The 21,207-nt window shown below is 42.3% G+C and overlaps 1 protein-coding gene across 1 annotated transcript in view; it reads right to left on the bottom strand.

Annotated features, from left to right (window-relative positions):
• The window catches only part of SHISAL2A (shisa like 2A), a 79,048-nt gene that overhangs the window by 39,052 nt on the left and 18,789 nt on the right, over positions 1 to 21,207 (bottom strand). The window contains exon 2 of the mRNA XM_073563599.1: positions 13,775 to 13,914. Within this exon, the coding sequence (XP_073419700.1) occupies positions 13,775 to 13,914 (140 nt within the window). The remainder of the gene's footprint in view (positions 1 to 13,774; positions 13,915 to 21,207) is intronic.

Genomic DNA, 21,207 nt, shown 5'->3' with positions numbered 1-21,207 from the left:
CAGACAATAAAGTTTGCCTTTTAGAAGTTTGTCCTCTCTCTCTCCCTGTCTGCTTCCCTAGCTCTGATATCAGTAACCCCTCCCTTCTTCCTCCTCAGTCTCTGTATGGCAGCCATCTTAACTCTGGTTCAGGTGCATCTCTGTCACGCCCGAGTTCGCTTGTTAGTTAGAAAAAGTTAGAAAACCGCCTTTAATATCTAATTTTCTCAATTTCTGGGCTCTAAAAGTAATCAATGACCTTCATAGGGATGCATTAAAATAGAGTACACATAATTAGATGCAAAAAAAAAGTTTCATAACCATAAATGTAATAAAACAAAAAGTCCACAGATTTTACAACTGCCGCCAAACCCTCTTGTTGGAAGAAAACCCTACTTATTTCTACAAAATATTCACAAATTTTGCATTATTCATCCATAAAACAAGCAAAATAAACAAATGCGATGAAAGAACCCCAGAAAGTACGAACCTTCAATAGTGAGAACTTTCAGACACAAAGAGTCTGAGAGGCCACAGAGGTCACACCTGCTCTCTGCAAGGACTGAGTGTGGTGCTAATAAAAATATGGATATCTTACAGCCTACATATTGTAATATATTGCTTATATGCTTTGATATAGTGTGGTCACTAGTCCAAGGGTGGAAAGTATTGCAAATATGAAATATGGTTGTTTGAATCCAAACACTATATATTGCAATATACTATGGTGTAATATCATTAATGCTGAACTTTGATACTGAACCACAAAGCGTTTGCTCTGTGTTAATACCATAAGACAAGGAATTGTTCTGTGGTCTTTGAAGCTGTGTGTTTCAAAGATTCATTATCCTGATTTGCACACAAGTGACCACTGTGATATTTGCTTTGTCAAAAGTGATACTTACTGAATACTTTCACTTTTCTATATCCTGCCAATTAGGGGGTGGTTGATGGGAATTCTACAAGGGAGACCAAAATGTAGCAATGGTCATGCATGACATCAATAATCAAGGACCGATTGTGATACAAATGAGACAAGTATGAGTGTGTGCCTGGGTTACGATAGGTATCCAGTTTTCAGAATAGGTGATTATAGAAGTCATGCTGCCCATATGCTACCATCTTAGAGGATTATGCCATGATCATGAAGAGTTAACTTTGTAACAAGCAACATATGTTGAACTTTGAACAGTGATAGACAACTTTGACAAGTTGACCAGAGGCAAACAGATCTTGGGTTGTAATTAGTAGGAAACAACCTTCAAGCATTGTGCTATTGTTAAGAGACATACCAATGGCAAACAGATCTTGGGTTGGTGTAAACAAACTTTAAGATTGTAGTAGTCTATAACAAACAGGCCTTGAAGTCTTGTGCTATTATCAAGACAACAACCAACTTTGCAATTGCAAAATACTGATGATTCAGCCGAAACATACTGCACAGATGTAATAGGGGAGGATATGGTAGTTGTGTATAAAAAGGTAGACCCTGTGTCAGTGAGGGAGGGACATTTTCCAGAAGGTATCGTGGGTGCACGGTTTCTGTGATGACAAGACCAGAGTATTTCCTTCTCGCTGACACTGTGGTCCCTCCAGTGGAGAAGTGATGTTACAATACTTGGTAATGTATAGTATTGATGCTTATTTATCTATGTACTATAATTCATATTAATTGTATGATTCACAAGAACTGAATTAACACAAAACAGGGTAATATTATATCTGCCATTCCATTAATTTGGTGTTTTATAATTTAAATTAATCACTGTATAATAAAATTGTGTCATATCCAAGTGGTGCCTTCTTTAAAGCCATATCCAAACCTTATTGCTAAACAGTTGGCAATACACTGAGGTAAAACGGAGTTGGGGGGGTTTAAGCATCACCTAAAGATAGGAAGGTACTGGGATGCGTGGGATCCCCTGCCGCTCTGGAGAGGAGGGAGGACACAAAAATGTGCGAGCTGTGCCTGTCAGGTCTATCGCGCCTGACACAGGGTTAAAAAGCTCATGTCTTGCAGCTCTGGTTCAGATTAGTCTTTTTTGCCTACTGTAATTGTGCATAATGACAAGAATTCAGCTTGAAAACAAATATTCCTCTGGAGTCTTTATACGTGCCTCTGCAGTCGAGTTAAGCTATCTGATGATATCTCTTGGTTTGAGTACTGGTACATAGAAACAGCCGTAGAAACGGAGTATCGAGTGCCCTACTCTCGCGGCCTAGATATGGAGTCAGAATAATGAGATGTATCTACTGTATATATTGATGGTCACAGACAAGATAACTTTAGAATCATAGAATCATAGAATCATAGAATCGGAAGGGACCTCCTGGGCCATCTGGTCCAACCCCCTGCTCAAAGCAGGATTCGCTAAATCATCCCAGTCAGATGTCTGTCCAGCCTCTGTTTGAAGACTTCCATTGAAGGAGAACTCACCACTTCTCGTGGCAGCCTGTTCCACTCATTGATCACTCTAACTGTCAAAAAGTTTTTTCTAATATCTAATCTGTGTCTCCTCCCATTCAGTTTCATCCCATTGCTTCTAGTCTTTCCTTGTGCAAATGAGAATAAAGTTGATCCTTCTACAATGTGAGAGCCCTTTAGATATTTGTAGACAGCTATTAAGTCTCCTCTCAGTCTTCTCTTTTGCAAACTAAACATTCCCAAATCCTGCAACCTTTCCTCATAAGACAGGGTTTGCAGACCGGTCACCATTCTGGTCGCTCTTTTCTGAACTTGCTCCAGTTTGTTGATGTCTTTTTTAAAATGTGGTGCCCAAAACTGGACACAATATTCCAGATGAGGTCTGACCAAAGAGGAGTAGAGGGAAATAATGACTTCACGTGATCTAGACTGTATGCTTCTGTTAATACATCCTAGAATTGCATTTGCCTTTTTTGCTGCTGCATCACACTGTTGACTCATATTCAGTCTGTGATCTATTAGTATACCCAAGTCTTTTTCACATGTGCTGTCACTTAGCCCTATTCCTCCCATTCTATATATGCTTTTTTCATTTTTATTGCCCAGATGTAGTACTTTGCATTTCTCCCTGTTAAAAACCATTCTGTTAGTTGCTGCCCACTTCTCCAGTTTATTTAAATCTTTTTGAATCCTCTCTCTCTCTTCTCTAGTATTAGCTATCCCTCCTAGCTTTGTGTCATCAGCAAATTTAATCAGTTTACCCTCAATTCCTTCATCTAAATCGTTGATAAAGATGTTGAACAATACAGGGCCCAGGACAGAGCCCTGTGGTACCCCACTTGAAACATTCTTCCAACTGGATGTGCAGCCATTTACGACCACTCTTTGGGTCCGATCACTAAGCCAGTTATGAATCCACCTAACAGTTGCCTTGTCCATTCCGTACTTAGTCATTTTTTCAATAAGGATTGTATGAGAGACTTTGTCAAATGCTTTTCTGAAGTCAAGATATACTATATCTACAGCATTTCCTTGATCCACCCAATCAGTGATACCGTCATAGAAGGAAATTAAGTTAGTCTGACATGACTTATTAGTTACAAACCCATGCTGACTCTGTTTAATCACTTCATTCTTATCCAGGTTATTTATCTCACTCACATAAGTCAGGTAAATGTTTATTTGGTATAAAATGTATCTGACAAGCATAAAGGTATTTTTTCGGGACCAATGATTATTAGCGATGAGCGAACGTGCTTGGATAAGGTGTTATCTGAGCATGCTCGGTTGCTAACAGAGTGTCTTTGGCGTGCTCGGATAAATATGTTCAAGCCCCCATGGCTTGATGTCTCGTGGCTGTTTGACAGGTGCAACACATGCAGTTATTGCCTAGCTAACAGGGAATCCCTGCATGTGTTGTAGCTGTTGAACAGCCACGAGACATCAAGCCGTGGGGGCTTGAACATATTTATCTGAGCACGCCGAATACACTCGGTTAGCATCCGAGCATGCTCAGATAACACCGTATCCAAGCACGTTTGCTCATCACTAATTGTTATCCAAAGCCCTTCTACAGCTGAACCTAAGGATATTTCCAATGCACTTATTGCAATCTACAACATTCTGTAACAAAACCAAAGAAATGAACCAGAGAATAATTTGGTATCAGTGTATTGTATAGGAGAACTGTGCTATTTCACAGACAAAACCCAAGATAGAAACAAAATGAGCAAATACCCTGCAGTAAATAAATAAGCAACAAATGTTAATAATACATAACTATTACAGCAGAAACGCAGCCTGATGCTCTTCTTCTCAGCAATTTTATACACATTTTATAGATTTTTCCTAAGAATTGATAGTGAATGATATGCCCAGGAGGTGAAAGAAGCAGACTTCTCTGAATAAAAGCACGGTTACTCATTTAATGCTTTTAGAGGGCTTTGTAGGGTCAGTAATAGGAGGCATTACTCGATATCATACAGAAACTCCTATAGAGGTATACGGAGTATTTACTGTATTTGCTTAAGTGCTCAATTTCAAATTTTTTTACAGTCGTCCGGTGCCCCATACACATTAGACTTTCGGCCAAACCCATCGATAATCGGTAGCTCTTCTTTTGATTAATAAGCATGGCGCGACATCACTTATGCATCATGCTGCATCGATGACATTATTCCAGGCCAGCTAATCACAAGAGGAGCCACGGATGTCGGCAGGTAAGAGGATATTCTCAAAGCTCACGTCCAGCAGACACAGGTTACTGACTGGCTGATGGGCCGCCACATGCAAATTATTGTGCGCCAACTGTAGGTACAACGTACAGACTTGTAGTTATAATATGTTGTCCTTTCATAAAGCTGCATATTTAAGGGTTATTCTGGCAGCCCATAAGGAGGTGGCTAGTTGTGGTGAAGGTATGTGAGCCAACTGGGGGTGGTCCCTTTTTCGCCGTGAACAGACTGGAGACAGAAACCGGTGTACGTTCAACAGATCCTCTTTATTGGCCGTCCTCCCGACGACCACAGGAATATGACAGCTTCCGTACACACAGGCCCGGTTACCCTGCACCTTCTTCTCTCTCCTAAAGTGACGTCCCTCGCGGTTCTATCGCTGTGGCTGTCCTAGGCCTACCACCACAGCGCTTCACCTGTCCGAGTCCGTCCGTCTGGTACCCCCGGGCATCTTCTGTCCTGCGGCTATCCTGTCAGGGCCACCCCCTGACTGTCTCTCCTTCCAGTCCCTTCCGGGACTCTTCCTTCTTCCGTCTCTTCCTACACTGAACTCCTCCTCCTGGACTAGCTCCTGTTATGATTGAGTCACCATAGGAGGCAAAAACAGAAATGCTAGCTAAGTCCAGAAAACCAGAGAAGTTGGCAGCTATCGGATTGCAGACCCCTGAACCTATCAACACAACTAGCAGTAGCCGTGGGGGGTTCCTACGATGCCCTAGACCCCTCGATCACAGCCGGAGAATTAAATAGGCCTAAAGAAAGAAAGGGGAAATCTAAACTGCCCCAGAGCAGACCCCAAAGCAATAGGCAGCCCCCAACATATAATGACGGTGAAGCAAGATGAAAACACTAATACAGATAGAAAGATAGACTGAGCAAAGACGGGGCCCAAGCTAACTAGATAGGAAAGGACAGGAAGGCTGCTGTCTGCAATCCGTGAAAAACCCTATGAAAATAAGAGCCAACAAACTGACAGTGAAAAAGGCCCTGAAGACGCTAGGCTTCAAAAAAGCTATGTCAGTACTCAGGAATATTCTGAAGACAGAGCACCAGGCAAAAGGAGATTCAGCTCACCCCAGCAGGGAATGGCAGAATCCAGAAAAGCAAGGAAAACAAAAACAAAACACAAATGCTAACAGGCAAAGCAGAAAACTTAACTTTAGAGGAGCAGGAATCAGACTGGTGTCCTAGAAGTCCACAGAGAAATCACCCGCAGGGCAGAAGGGCGTCGGCAGCCTTATATCCAGTCCGTGACTCCACTCAGCCAGTCATCCTCATTAGGCTCAGGTGCCTGATAATCAGGCTCATTACCTTCCTTTACCAGAATAGGGAGTTCACCAGACCTTAGTGACGAAGGGGAAAATGAACTCATAACAGTACCTCCCCCTTGAGGAGGGGTCACCGAACCCTCAACCACGCCACCAGGGCGATCAGGGTGAGCCCGATGAAAGGCACGCACCAATCTTTTGGCATGAATATCAGAGGCAGGGACCCAGGAATTATCCTCCTGACCATAACCCTTCCACTTAACCAAATACTGGAGTCTCCGTCTAGCCAAACGGGAATCCAGTATTTTCTCCACCTCATATTCCATGTTACCTTCAACCAATACAGGGTCTGCAGGTGCCACCCCAGGAACAACTGGTTCAACAAACCTCTTCAACAAGGACTTATGGAACACATTATGGATTTTAAATGTGACAGGAAGAGCCAAACGAAAAGAGACCGGATTAATAATCTCCAAAATCTTGTAAGGTCCAATAAATCTAGGCTTAAACTTAGGAGAAGCCACCTTCATAGCAATATTTTTTGATGATAACCACACCATATCACCAATCTTAAACTGGGGACCAATGGTCCTATGTCGATTGGAAAACCGCTGGGCCTTTTCCTGGGAGAGAGATAACTTATCCACCACTTGGTCCCAGATCTGGTGCATTCTCTCCACCACAGTGTCAACACCTGGGCAGGCAGAAGGCTCCACCTGCCCTGAAGAAAATCGAGGATGAAACCCAAAGTTACAAAAAAAGGTGACATCAAAGTGGCAGAACTAGCTCTATTATTTAAAGCAAATTCGGCCAAGGGCAAAAATGAAACCCAATCATCCTGATCAGCGGAAATAAAACATCTCAAATACGACTCCAAGGTCTGGTTTGTTCTCTCCGTCTGCCCATTGGTCTAAGGGTGAAAAGCAGAGGAGAAGGACAACTGAATTCCCAGCTTGGAACAGAAAGTCCTCCAAAATCTAGACACAAACTGAACTCCTCTGTCAGATACAATGTTCTCAGGAATCCCGTGTAAGCGAACCACCTGTTGCAAAAACAGGGGCACCAACTCAGAGGAAGATGGCAACTTAGGGAGTGGTACAAGATGAACCATCTTAAAGAACCTATCACAAATCACCCAAATAACAGTCATTCTTTGAGAGACCGGCATATCAGAGATGAAATCCATTGAAATATGGGTCCATGGCCTCCTGGGGATCGGCAAAGGCATCAACAACCCACTAGAGCGAGAACAAGATTTAGACCGGGAGCAAGTCCCACAGGACTGCACAAAATTCCTGACATCATGAGACAAGGTGGGCCACCAAAAAGACCAACTCACCAGATCTCTAGTACCAAAAATACCTGGATGACCAGCCAATGCAGAGCAATGAACTTCAGACATCACTCTCTTCTTCCACTGGTCAGGAACATACAACTTTCCACTGGGACAACGCTCAGGTTTGTCCTCCTGGAACTCTTGCAGAGCAAGTCTCAAATCAGGCGAGATGGCAGAAAGAACTACCCCTTCGCCTAAGATGGTAGCAGGCTTGGTCACCACAAGAGAATCAGCAAAGAAACTCCTAGAGAGGGCGTCTGCCTTGACATTCTTAGTTCCAGGAAGAAAAGAGACCACAAAATCAAAACGTGTAAAAAACAAGGCCCACCTAGCCTGTCTAGGGTTCAAGCGTTTAGCCGACTCTAGGTAAATCAAATTCTTGTGGTCAGTGAGGACCACAACTTGATGTTTAGCTCCCTCCAACCAATGTCTCCACTCCTCAAATGCCCATTTCATGGTCAACAGTTCCCGATTCCCCACATCATAGTTACGTTCAGATGGAGAGAACTTTCGGGAAAAGAAAGCACAGGGATTCATTTTAGATGTTACAGGATCCTTTTGGGACAAAACAGCTCCTGCACCAATCTCAGAAGCATCCACCTCTACCTGTAACGGGAGTGAGACATCAGGTTGCCGCAAAACCGGTGCGAAGGTAAATCTTCGCTTCAGCTCCTGAAAGGAAGCAACAGCCTCCGGAGACCAATTCAACACATCAGCACCCTTCTTAGTCAGATCAGTCAATGGCTTGGCAATACTAGAAAATTTTGCTATAAATTTCCGATAAAAATTAGCAAAACCCAAAAACTTCTGGAGGGCCTTCAAAGAAGTGGGCTGAACCCAATCATAAATGGCCTGTACCTTGGCCGGGTCCATTTCAATAGTTGACGGAGACAAAATAAATCCCAAAAATGAAATCCTCTGTACTCCAAAAAGGCATTTAGATCCTTTGACATACAGGGAATTCTCCCTCAAGATCCGGAACACAGTCCGAATATGTTCCACATGAGGATCCCAATCCTTGGAGAAGATCAAAATATCATCCAGATAGATAATCAAAAATTTATCGACAAAGTCTCGGAAAATATCGTTCATGAAGCACTGGAAGACAGAAGGGGCATTAGTGAGCCCAAAAGGCATCACCAGGTACTCAAAATGTCCCTCCGGAGTATTAAACGCCGTCTTCCATTCATCCCCCTGCTTAATGCAGATAAGATTATACGCCCCCCTGAGGTCAAGCTTGGTAAACCAACAAGCACCTCTAACTCTATAGAATAGATCCGAAATCAGAGGTAACGGATACTGATATTTAATAGTAATTTTATTGAGGGCACGATAATCAATACAAGGCCTTAAAGGACCATCCTTTTTGGCACCTAAGGGTGAAGAGGATGGTCTAATATGACCCTTCTCCAACGCCTCCTTAATATAGGACCGCATAGCCTCGTGCTCGGGTACAGATAAATTGAAGAGCCGACCCTTGGGAAATTTACACCCCGGGCTTAGTTCGATTGCACAGTCATAACTCCTATGAGGAGGCAAGGACGCAGACTCATTCTCACTAAATACATCATAAAAGTCCGCCAAATAGTCAGGAACATCATGCGACTGAGGAGAGGTGGAAAAAACCGGAGCCTCACTAAAGGCACACCGACAACCCCAACTCACCACAGACACAGATTTCCAATCCAAAACTGGATTATGAATTTGCAACCAGGGAAACCCCAGAACAATGGCATCATGCAGACCATGCAAAACCAAAAATCTGCAATTTTCTTGATGGTCTGGGGCGACCCGCATGACCACCTGGGTCCAAAACTGAGGTTTATTTTTAGCCAAAGGAGTAGCATCAATCCCCCTCAAAGGGATAGGCGTCTGCAGAGGTGTCATCGCAAATCCACAATGTTTAGCAAAATCCAAGTCCATTAGGTTTAGCGCTGCTCCCGAATCCACAAAAGCCTTGGCGGAAAATGTGGACAGGGAGCAGATCAGAGTAATTGCCAGAAGAAACTTAGGTTGAACACCACCAACAGAAAATGTGTGTGCAAAGCGTTTCTCTCGTTTAGGACAAAAAGAAATAATATGCAAGGCATCTCCACAGAAAAAACACAGCTTATTACGCCTTCTGAACTCCTGACGTTGCGCCTTAGACAAAACTCTATCACATTGCATAGGTTCAGATGTCTGTTCAACCGGTGGCAACACCTCTCCTGCAATCCTGCGTTCACGTAAAAGCCGATCAACCTGAATGGCTAATGACATAGAATCGTCCAGACCAGAGGGAACAGGAAATCCCACCATAGTATCTTTTACGGCTTCTGACAAACCCTTCCGAAAGAGAGCAGCCAAGGCATTATCATTCCAGGTAGTAAGGACCGCCCACTTTCGGAACTTTTGACAGTACAACTCTGCAGAATCTCGACCCTGGTTCAATGCCAACAGGGTCTTTTCAGCCTGATCAATAGCATTAGGTTCGTCATACAACAAACCCAAAGCTTGAAAGAATGCGTTCACATTAGTTAGAATAGGATCATCTGGTTTCAAAGAAAACGCCCAATCCTGGGGATCGCCACGCAGCAAAGAGATGACAATTTTAACCTGCTGCGCGGAGATCCCTGACGAGTTAGGGTTCAAGGCAAAAAATAATTTACAATTATTTTTGAAACTCAAAAATTTAGATCGATCCCCAAAAAATACATCAGGTGTAGGGATCTTTGGTTCCTCAGCATGCGAACGAGCAAGGTAGGCGGAAATTCCCCGCACTTCCGCAGCGAGCTGCTCCACACGATCAGACAATTGCTTTATCTCCATTGAGAGAAAAAAAAAAAATTCCCCCTAAGGCCTCAGAGATATAGAAGAAAGAATATACACACACTTTTTTTTTTTTTAAACAATTCTTTCCTGCTATTGAGTACCCTAGGATCTTCAGTATGGCTGGTGATTCTGTTATGATTGAGTCACCGTAGGAGGCAAAAACAGAAATGCTAGCTAACTCCAGAAAACCAGAGAAGTTGGCAGCTATCGGATTGCAGACCCCTGAACCTATCAACACAACTAGCAGTAGCCGTGGGGGGTTCCTACGATGCCCTAGACCCCTCGATCACAGCTGGAGAATTAAATAGGCCTAAAGAAAGAAAGGGGAAATCTAAACTGCCCCAGAGCAGACCCCAAAGCAATAGGCAGCCCCCAACATATAATGACGGTGAAGCAAGATGAAAACACTAACACAGATAGAAAGATAGACTGAGCAAAGACGGGGCCCTAGCTAACTATATAGGAAAGGACAGGAAGGCTGCTGTCTGCAATCCGTGAAAAACCCTATGAAAATAAGAGCCAACAAACTGACAGTGAAAAAGGCCCTGAAGACGCTAGGCTTCAAAAAAGCTATGTCAGTACTGAGGAATATTCTGAAGACAGAGCAACAGGCAAAAGGAGATTCAGCTCACCCCAGCAGGGAATGGCAGAATCCAGAAAAGCAAGGAAAACAAAAACAAAACACAAATGCTAACAGGCAAAGCAGAAAACTTAACTTTAGAGGAGCAGGAATCAGACTGGTGTCCTAGAAGTCCACAGAGAAATCACCCGCAGGGCAGAAGGGCGTCAGCAGCCTTATATCCAGTCTGTGACTCCACTCAGCCAGTCATCCTCATTAGGCTCAGGTGCCTGATAATCAGGCTCATTACCTTCCTTTACCAGAATAGGGAGTTCACCAGACCTCAGTGACGAAGGGGAAAATGAACTCACAATCAGGCCCCCTTCTGGAACTCTCTCTCCCTTTTTATTCCCCTGACTGGGAATTCCCCTCTCGAGTCCCCTTAACTCCGCCCACCATGACTATGCGGTTTCTTAAGCTTTAGCTGCTGTTAAGTCCTTTCCCTGCTTTCTTTTGTCTCCCTCTAGTAGCCAAACTACAGTACTGTACTGTCTCCTTTTCCTGCTGTTCGTTGTCTCCCCCTAGTAGCCAAAACCCGGTCCTACACTATCTCTTCCTGATTCCAGCTGTTTCCCACATGTATATGCAAATTCACGTCAAGTATATTTACTGCCCATCTTTACATCCACTTTCCTGCTTCAGACAGGTCCATAGGTGAGTCCACTTCCCTACAGTGGCATGGCATGGTCAATAGGAGGTCATAGCATGGAAAGCTCACCAGGCTAAATACAATGTCTGATCTGGATTTACAGTGTATTTGACCACGCTCATGATTGATCAGATTGCAATGTTAAAACGCTATAAATGTATAAATGACATAAGGAAGATGTTCTATCATTAGGCTAGATCATCAATATCTAATCTGAGGGGGTCTGAGTGCCAGAACCCAGGACAATTAATTCAACAGAACTGAACAGAGCTGCAGTTCTGAGAGTCAAACCCCCACAAATCAGAAATCGATTGCCCATCTTAATGGAAGGTCACCAGTACATCTCACAAACCCCCTTTTTTTATAAGTGACTGCTAAAATCAATTAAAACACGGAGGGCAACTTCAATGATGATTATGAATGCCGACAGGCTGAATAGCTTGTCGTATGTATAGCACCTGTATTTGTGGCTGAGTCATTATCTGCATAAGTAGCTCGGCTTAGGATTTGTACTGTGTTTTTATGATACCTGATGAAGGATATACACTGTATCCGAAACGCGTTGTATCTCCTTTTTTAACCTATCAAATAAAAACAATATGAAATATCATCTTTGGATGTGAGTCCTGGGAAGCGCTGCCATTCATGGGCTGGATGTGCCTTTCTTGATTTACTCATCCTGTGTGAGCCTGAACCTGGCTCTTTCACTTGGATCCATCCAAGGCAAGCTGCAAGCCCTGTCTACTGAAAAGTATCCCAGAAGGAAGGATCTTTGAGGTTACACAATCTAAAGCCATATTATTCTTCTATCAGGTGAGTGCATAAAATTGTGCACCCTTTAAAGGCTACAATATTGTGTTTACGCACTTTGGGCGCCGCAATTTGTCTGTGTTTCTCTCACAAACAGGGTTTTTTTGCATAAGTTAACTGATGACTCTAGGCCTTTAAAGGTTGACTTAGATACACCTGTCAGAGTCAGTGTTGTGCTCAGTCGCCATCTGTTTTGGAATTTGCAACCATTGATTTAGTTCAGTTGCCATCATCTCTGCAAATTCCTGTACATTCTGCAACCTGATCCTACTGCTTCTCAGACCTGCTGTTTAACCCATTGTCAGCTATAAGCATTACAAACTATTGTCTGGAGACTTATCACATTACGCTGCAATTATTTGTGCAAAGTTCTGTGGTTTCTACAACCTGCTTCTACTGCTTCATGGACCTGCTGTTTAACCCATCATCTGCTGTAAGCATTACAAAGCATTACATAGAGATTTATCACATTTGTCTGCAATTGTCAGTGCAAACTCCTTTAGGATCTACAACCTGCATCTTCTGCTCCCTAGACCAGCTGATTAGCCCAATATCTGCTGTAAGCGTTATGAACTTTATCTAGAGACTGTTCACTTTACACTGCAGTCATCTTTTATGGTTTCTACATGCTAGATTTATACTTCTGGCTCAGCAGCTTACAGTGTGTCCTGCTTTTATTGTCTGGCAGCCATCCAGAATAGCCCATTGTCCAGGTCTTCTCTGTGCGATGTATCATCTGGCAAACCCAACCCGCTGTACCATAAACCTCCGTCCATGTGTTCACCCTGACCTGTGGCTTCATAAATCTACCTCACCAGGTGAGCCCTAACAAAATACTTATATAAGACATGCTTTATATAAAAAAAAATACCAACATCAAGTGTACCGCCAAGACAACAGAATAATGTACAGTGGGTAAGTGTCCGACCCTACAATATAGACAGTATAGGAAAAACTGTCATATTTATGAGGGGTGTTTGAAATGGCCCCGACCACATGAATGTAAGCTATAACAGGGTAGCACTTCCTCACCCAATACGCCACAGCAAAGTGCAATATGTAATTTTTTAAAGTGCATGTACCATGAGAAAAAGGATTTATTATATCTGGTTTTATTAATATCTTTAAACACATTTAGAAATTTTATGCAACTTTTCATATCAAACAAGTCATGAAATTTACACACACTGAAAACTGGAAAACACTATATAGGCAGACATATCCTGTTTTATGCAGCCACTTTTCAGCTTCGCTGTACAGACCGGGACAGGTTGACCAGAGTTATATCATTAAAGAATGGGGGATTTAAAGAGAAATAACAATGACTAGTTGTTTGGCGACCCTTAAATATATTCTTAAAGGGGTTGTCTTGAACTGGCATATTGATGATCTATTCTCTTTGATGGGAGCTGAGCTGTAGGAACCAAGAACAGCCATGGCCGAGTGTACGGAGCTGTGATGTTTCAGTTCTGTACACTGTGTACTTTTTGGTGGCCGCGACATCATTTTATAGAAAGAATGGATCCAAAACTCGGAGATTCATTAAAGAGCGAAACACCGATCTGCAATTCTGTATCCTCTCTGCCATGAAGGATGTACACAAGGTGGCTCAAAGCCCAGAAATGCATCAACTCTCAGCTCACCTGCCGTTTGTAGGCTCAGCCCAGTATCCAGCTTGTTGTGCGGCTTGTTACTGATGAACAGATAGCAGAGAACGCAAACTGTGATGATAAATGCCAACAGGACCACCGCTGCTATGGATAAGCCCACCAGTGCCCCCACGCTGCAGAAACAAGAGCACAAACTGAATGCCTACCAGCCTACACAATGATGTTTAGCAACAGTTATATAGTCATTTGAAAGAAGTAGTACAAATATATCTGCTAAACTGAAACATTCCTCCATCATTTATTACGCATTTAATTAAAACGAAGCCACACAAGATTTTATGGGTCCTATGTAGTGATGAGCGAGTAGCATTGTTGCTCGGGTTTTCCCGGGCATGCTCGAGTGTCCTCCGAGTATTTTGGCGTGCTCTGAGATTTCGTTTCGGTCGACGCAGCTCCATGATTTACGACTGCTAGACAGCCTGAATACATATGTGGAATTCCCTAACAAACAGGCAATCCCCACATGTATTCAGGCTGTCAAGCAGCCACAAATCATGCAGCTGCGTCGACCGAAACTAAATCTCCGAGCACGCCAAAATACTTGGAGGACACCCAAGCAACGAGTATGCTCGCTCATCACTAGTCCTATGTGCTAAATTTAACATTTTTGCTCCACCTTTTGAGCTAAACTTAGAGGCTCAGTTTTATTGCTATCCAAAAGAAAACTAGTGCAACACGATTATATCGATCATCACTTACCTCTGTGGGCTACGTGGGTCAGCATAACGTAGCGTGCACAGACCGGTCAGGAGTGATCAGTCAATCAAACCCATCTCTTCTGATGGCAGATCTGTTGGTAAATTTAAAGAGGTTGTGCATAGCTCCCCTGCCTCCCTGCGTCCTACTCGCCAGGGGTAAGCGCACTCTTGATTGATTGACAGTTCGAACCACAGGCATCGTTGCACCAATGGCACAAAATGTGCCTTCTCTGATGCTGCAAGCAGAGGTAGCTTTGCCACTGCAGTATCGGAGGAGCGCAGAACTCCGTTCAGTTTTAAAGTAGTGCTTACAAGCTCTTTAGCAAAGAGCTTGTAAGCGTGCACGCTTTCCCTAGGAGCAGACTCCCGCTTACAGACTGCAGACATGGCCATTAAACTAGATAGCAATCAGTAAGATATAGAGTTAAAAATACCTACGTTCTTGGGAATGTAGAGGATTTTTAACAACAAGTAAATTGCACTTTGCATTTTTACCCATATATGATTTCTTTACTCCCAAGGGTGGTTTGCATGTTAATGACCGGGCCAATTTTTACAATTCTGACCACTGTCCCTTTATGAGGTAATAACTCTGGAACGCTTCCATGGATCCCGGTGATTCTGACATTGTTTTCTCGTGACATATTGTACTTCATGTTAGTGGTAAAATTTCATTCATATAACTTGCGTTTATTTGTGAAAAAAAACGGTAATTTGTTGAAAATTTTGAACATTTTATGCTCTTAAATCACAGAGATATGGCACTCAAAAAACTTAATAAGTAACATTTCCTATATGTTTACTTTACATCAGCACAATTTGGGAACCAAAATTTTCTTTTGTTAGGCTACTTTCACACTTGCTTTGTTTTGCAGCGCGTTTTTCCCGCAAAAAAACGCATGGAAAAAACGCATACAAATGCTGCGTTTTTTTCAAGCATTTTTATGAGCATGCATGAAAAAAACGCAGCATTTTTATGCGTTTTTAGTGCGTTTTTACCGCGTTTGCGTTTTTTTCCAACATTAGTTGGCCCCTCACACTAACCCAAACCATGACTTTACTAACCCTAACCCTTAACCAAACCATACCCTAACCCTAACTCTAACCCTTCACCAAACCATACCCTAACCCTGACCCTAACCCTAACCCTAACCCAAACCATACTAACCCTAACCCTTAACCAAACCCTACTAACCCTAACCCAAACCCTAACCCTAAACCCTAACCCTTAACCAAACCATACTAACCCTAACCCAAACCCTAACCCTAAACCCCCTTAACTAACCCTAACTCTAACCCAAACCCCTAATTTCCATTGTCTAACTAATGGTCAACAAAAAAACGCATGCGCAAAAAAACGCATACATGAGCATGCCAATGCGCACATATGCGCACCCATAGACTTATAATGGGTGTCTTGCTGTAAAAAAAACGCATTGCGCGCACATGTGTTTTTTTGAGGCAAGTCGGATGCCCAAAAAATGCAACAGGATGCATTTTGTGCGCCTGAGCGCACACCACAAAAACACGCATGCGCGTAAAAACGCATACAAACGCATGTGTATGCGCACATAAGCGCATCCCATGCAAAATATAGGGGGAAAAAGCATGCGTTTTTTAGCGCTAAAACACAGCGCAAAAAAATGCAAGTGTGAAACCAGCCTTAGGAAGTTATAAGGGTTAAAAGTTGACCAGCGATTTCTCATTTTTGCAACACCATTTTATTTTTACGGACCACATCACATTTGAAGTCACTTTGAGGGGTCTACATGATAGAAAATACCCAAAAGTGACACCATTCTAAAAACTGCACCCCTTAAGGTGCTCAAAACCACATTCAAGAAGTTTATTAACCCTTCAGGTGCTTCACAGGAATTTTTTGAATGTTTAAAAAAATGAACATTTAACTTTTTTTCCACAAAAAAAATTACTTCAGGTTAAATTTTTTTATTTTACCAAGGGTAACAGAAGAAATTGGACTGGAAAAGTTATTGTGCAATTTGCCCTGAGTACGCTGATACCTGATATGTGGAGGGGAACCACTGTTTGGGCGCATGGCAGAGCTCGGAAGAGAAGGAGCGCCGTTTGACTTTTTCACTGCAAAATTGGCTGGAATTCAGATCGGATGCCATGTCAAGTTTGGAGAGCTCCTGATGTGCCTAAACAGTAGAAACCCCCCACAAGTGACCCCATTTTGGAAACTAGACCCCCCAAGGAACTTATCTAGATATGTGGTGAGCACTTTGAACCCCCAAGGGCTTCACAGAAGTTTATAACGTACAGCCGAACAATTAAAAAATCATATTTTTTCCACAAAAATGATCTTTTCACCCCCAATTGTTATTTTCCCAAGAGTAACAGGACCCTAAAAGTTATTGTGCAATTTGTCCTGAGTACACTGATACCCCATATGTGGGGGTAAACCACTATTTGGGCGCATGGCAGAGCTCGGAAGTGAAGCTGCGCCATTTGACTTTTTTGGCTGGAATTGAGATCGGACACCATGTCGCATTTGGAAAGACCCTGATGGGCCAAAACAGTGGAAACCCCCCAATTCTAACTTCAACCCTAACCCCAACACACCCCTAGCCCTAACCCTAGCCCTAACCCTAGCCGTAACCCTAACCTTAGCCCTAACCCTAGCCCTAATGGGAAAATGGAAATAAATACATTTTTTTTAATTTTATTATTTTTCCCTAACTAAGGGGGTGATAACGGGGGGTTTGATTTATTATTTATGGCGGTTCTTATGTTTGGCAGCTGTCGCACGCTAAAAGACGCTTTTTAGTGTAAAAATAGTTTATGCATCACCACATTTTGAGAGCTATAATTTTCCATATTTTGACCCACCGAGTCATGTGAAGTCTTATTTTTTGCGGGACGAGTTGACGTTTTTATTGATACCATTTTCGGGCACGTGACATTTTTTGTTCGCTTTTTATTCCGATTTTTGGGACGCAGAATGAACAAAAACCAGCATTTCATGAATTTCTTTTGGGGGGTGCGTTTACACCGTTCCGCGTGCGGTAAAATTGATAAAGTGGTTTTATTCTTCGGGTCAGTACAGTTACAGCGATACCTCATTTAGGTCGTTTTTTAATATTTTGGCGCTTTTATGCAATGAAAACAATTTTATATAAAAAATTATTATTTTTGCATCGCTTTATTCTGCGAGCTATAACTTTTCTATTTTTTTGCTGATAACGCTGTGTGGTTGCTCATTTTTTGCGGGACAAGATGACGTTTTCAGCGGTACCATGGTTATTTATATCCGTCTTTTTGATCGCGCGTTTTTACACTTTTTGTTCGGCGGTATGATGATAAAGCTTTATTTTTTGCTTCGTTTTTTATTTTTATTTTTTAAGGGGTTCAATAAAGGGGTTAACTAGTGGGACAGTTTTATAGAGCGGGTCTTTACGGACGCGGCGATGCCAAATATGTGTACTTTTATTGTTTTTTGGGTTTTTTTATTTTCAAAAAATGAATTCATTAGGGAATATTTTTTTTTTAATTTATTTAGCGATTTTTTATAAATTATTTTCACACTTTTTTTTTAACTTTATTACAATGTCCCAGGGGGGACATCACTGTCCTGTGACAGATCGCTGATCTGGCACATCACAGATTGCTGTGACAGATCAGCGATCTGTCACAGGCAGTGCTGCAGGCTTCCTCATGCCGGCGATATGCAGGCATGAGGAAGCCGCCTCCCTGCAGGCCCCCGAAGGTCCCCGCCGCCATTTTGGATTCGGGGACCTGCAGGGAAGGAGGCCCCCGTAGCAGTGCTGCACATTGGTCCCAGGTCACATGGACGGATTAGTACGTCTAATGTAGGAAAGGGGTTAATCTTCTGAATCTGCAATGTGAACCTACACCCCAATGACTTACTGTAGCACTCTACTTATTGACAGTTTCCAACTGCATAAAAAGGATTTTCTGCTATAAAAGATCACTGTCATTTAGCAAACTTTGCATAAATCAAGGGTACATGCAAATGTAAGACAATTTGTAATATATTCTATTATTGACTTTTTCTCTTCCTTTCTGCCTCCTGAACTCATCACTTGATCTGCAAAAAAGGATAAAATCTGTCTTTGTCAAAACAAGATGGGCTTCCAGCACACTGAAGGTTTGGTTTACAAGAGCTCATTGAAGTTTATGTAGAAAAGGGAAAGAGTATGGAGGAGCTGAGTAAGAACAGGTAGAGAAATACAGATTGCTGCAGTTTTCTAGTTAGTGTTTATCTCACCCTAGTGCTGGATTTACAGCTACACTGCTCTGATGTCTCCTAGAGGTTTATGAACACGTGCTACATGTAAACAGGAGAAACAGACATCCCTCATGTATCTGTGTGCTGTGTATGGTAGACATAATAGCAGCTTGTCTTCTCCCACCAGCTCAGGCAACTAAAATTAGAGATAGAGTTCGGCAAGTGGAAAACTGATAAAAAAAAAAACAGTATAAAAAGTCATAGATTAGCCAGAAATAGTGTTATTCCTAATGTATACACACAGCACAGCTAAATCTGAAATGTCACGTGAAACACCAGAAATACTTAAAGTCAACTTACCTCATCTCTGCCTCTCTGCCTTAACTCCATCTTGGCCATTGCCGGGCTGTCACTTTGCCTCAATTCATACACTCCTCCTTGACCCATATAGTCTTTTGTAAAACTAGTGACTTTTCTCTGTTTGCAAATGACCTGATTCCTTTTTTCTCCTGCTCACCAAGTCTGCCACGACCGGACTCTGCTCCCTTTACCTCAGTCAGCTGCCCTCTGTTGTGCTCCACGTTGGGCTTTTGTAACACCCCTGCCGGCATCACTGCATGGCATCCCATCTCCCATCTTACTCACCACTCCGAGCCATGCTGTGAGTTCTGTCCTCTGCCTGCTCCATGCTGTTAACCTCATGTCCTTGCTTGCTGCATACTTCCTGGCTGTATTCTTAGAGCGGCGGCGACGGCACATCCTGAGTCTTATAGAGACAGTGTGCACACTCCTAATTTGTCCCCAGCCTATTGCCAAGAGGTATCAGGTTCTTAAGGCATCTCCACCCATAGGGAGATGCCTGAGCAACAAACTCTGTCAGTCTGTACTTTGCTACTGATTTGCCAGGTCCTGTCCTGTTTCTGCCTTCCTGGAGGCTGCATACCCAGGCCCGTTTCTGTGCACTTAGTGTCTTGTTTCTGCCTTCCTGGCAGACCGAGGTGAAGGAAGCCTAGCCTGAACCCAGGACAAGTGTGTAACACTCATAATAGACCTCTAAATCAATTGATAAACCACACACTTGAATTATTCCAAACAGTAGAAATGACTTTGCAACAAATGCAAACCTTAGATAAGACTGATAAGTAAATTTAGACCCCATGCCAAACCTCAAAATGACTTCAAGCACCAAAGCATTCCCTAAGATAAATCCAATCCCCAAACCAAAGCCCGAAATCAATTTGGATCCTTAAATTAGTTCAGATCTCACTCTCTTGTTTCATACATTCTTACTTTTTTCACCTCTATCTTCTATTGCAACAACTTTAGGAGCATTTTTGCCATCCAATTCCAAGCCAATAATTGTTGTTTATACATCGATTCTTTACTTGTTTTCTTCATTTTTTGTACTATTCATACATTCAAGACTACATGAAGATAATTCTATATTCACCTGCTCAAACTCCATACATTTTTCTCATTATTCACAAGATATTTAATAAAAAATCTGTATTTTGAAGCAACTTTTTAACCCAAGATGTTTTAATTTATTAGGTATAAAATACAATTTGTGTGTAATACAAAATGTGCTATTTTATGATACCCTCTCTCTAGAATTTTTTTTGGCATTTCCGTAAACACTCATCCAAAACTCAAAACCCTATCTGCCCAATTAATTTTTCCAATTTAACACTATCAAACTTTTTCTATTAATGCCTAGCTTTATACAGTAATTATTGTTACATAAATTATAGATACTATTTTCTTCTTCCCTTTCATCTTAAAAATAATCAAAGCTGTCTGTTTCTCTCCACCGAAATACCTGTACGAGAATCAAGAAAGGGGCCCTGAACGGTCCCTAGGACTGGGACCCTAACTATCCCTGCTCCCAAAAGTACCTCTGAAGATGAGGAGGCTTGGGCCACCAGCCATACTGTTCTCCCGTTATATCCTAATCTGTGCCCTCTCCCTCCCACAGATTGTAATGCTTCTGGGGACTTTTTGAGACACGTCACTCATACTTTTATGGACTAACATCAAGACTGCAAAAGACAGCTTGTCATAATTTTTTTTCTTTTTTTCTATATATTAGTTGTTATATTTTGAAAATTTTTTCTATAGCACCCTATATTGTTATAAAGATCCATAATGAAAATAAAAATGACCATACTGTGATTATATGACCTGCTTGTTGCAGAAAATTGGGCATTATATGGAATTCCATTAAGGGACAGAGGTTGAGTGTAGTTCCCTATGAGGGGAACAGAACTCCCATTGACCCTCTAGGTTAACAGGTTACCAGCCCCAGCTAATGGGGGGGGTGTTCCTGTTCCCATTGCCTTGTCTATGGTCTTTTTAGTAGATGGTCAGTGGATCTTTTGTAACTGCACTGTGGAAACCCAGCTTGAGTGGGGAAAATATGTGCCCTTAAATAAGATGTCACCGGGTGCTTATAACAGCAGAAATACATGTCTGCGATCGCGGCAACCAAAAGACGCGAT

The sequence above is a fragment of the Dendrobates tinctorius genome, unplaced genomic scaffold, assembly GCF_039654945.1.
Source record: "Dendrobates tinctorius isolate UK_male_01 unplaced genomic scaffold, ASM3965494v1 ptg000396l, whole genome shotgun sequence".
Lineage (NCBI taxonomy): Eukaryota > Metazoa > Chordata > Amphibia > Anura > Dendrobatidae > Dendrobates > Dendrobates tinctorius.
Note: the sequence above shows the minus strand (reverse complement) of the source record. Positions and strands in the feature narration are given on the sequence as shown.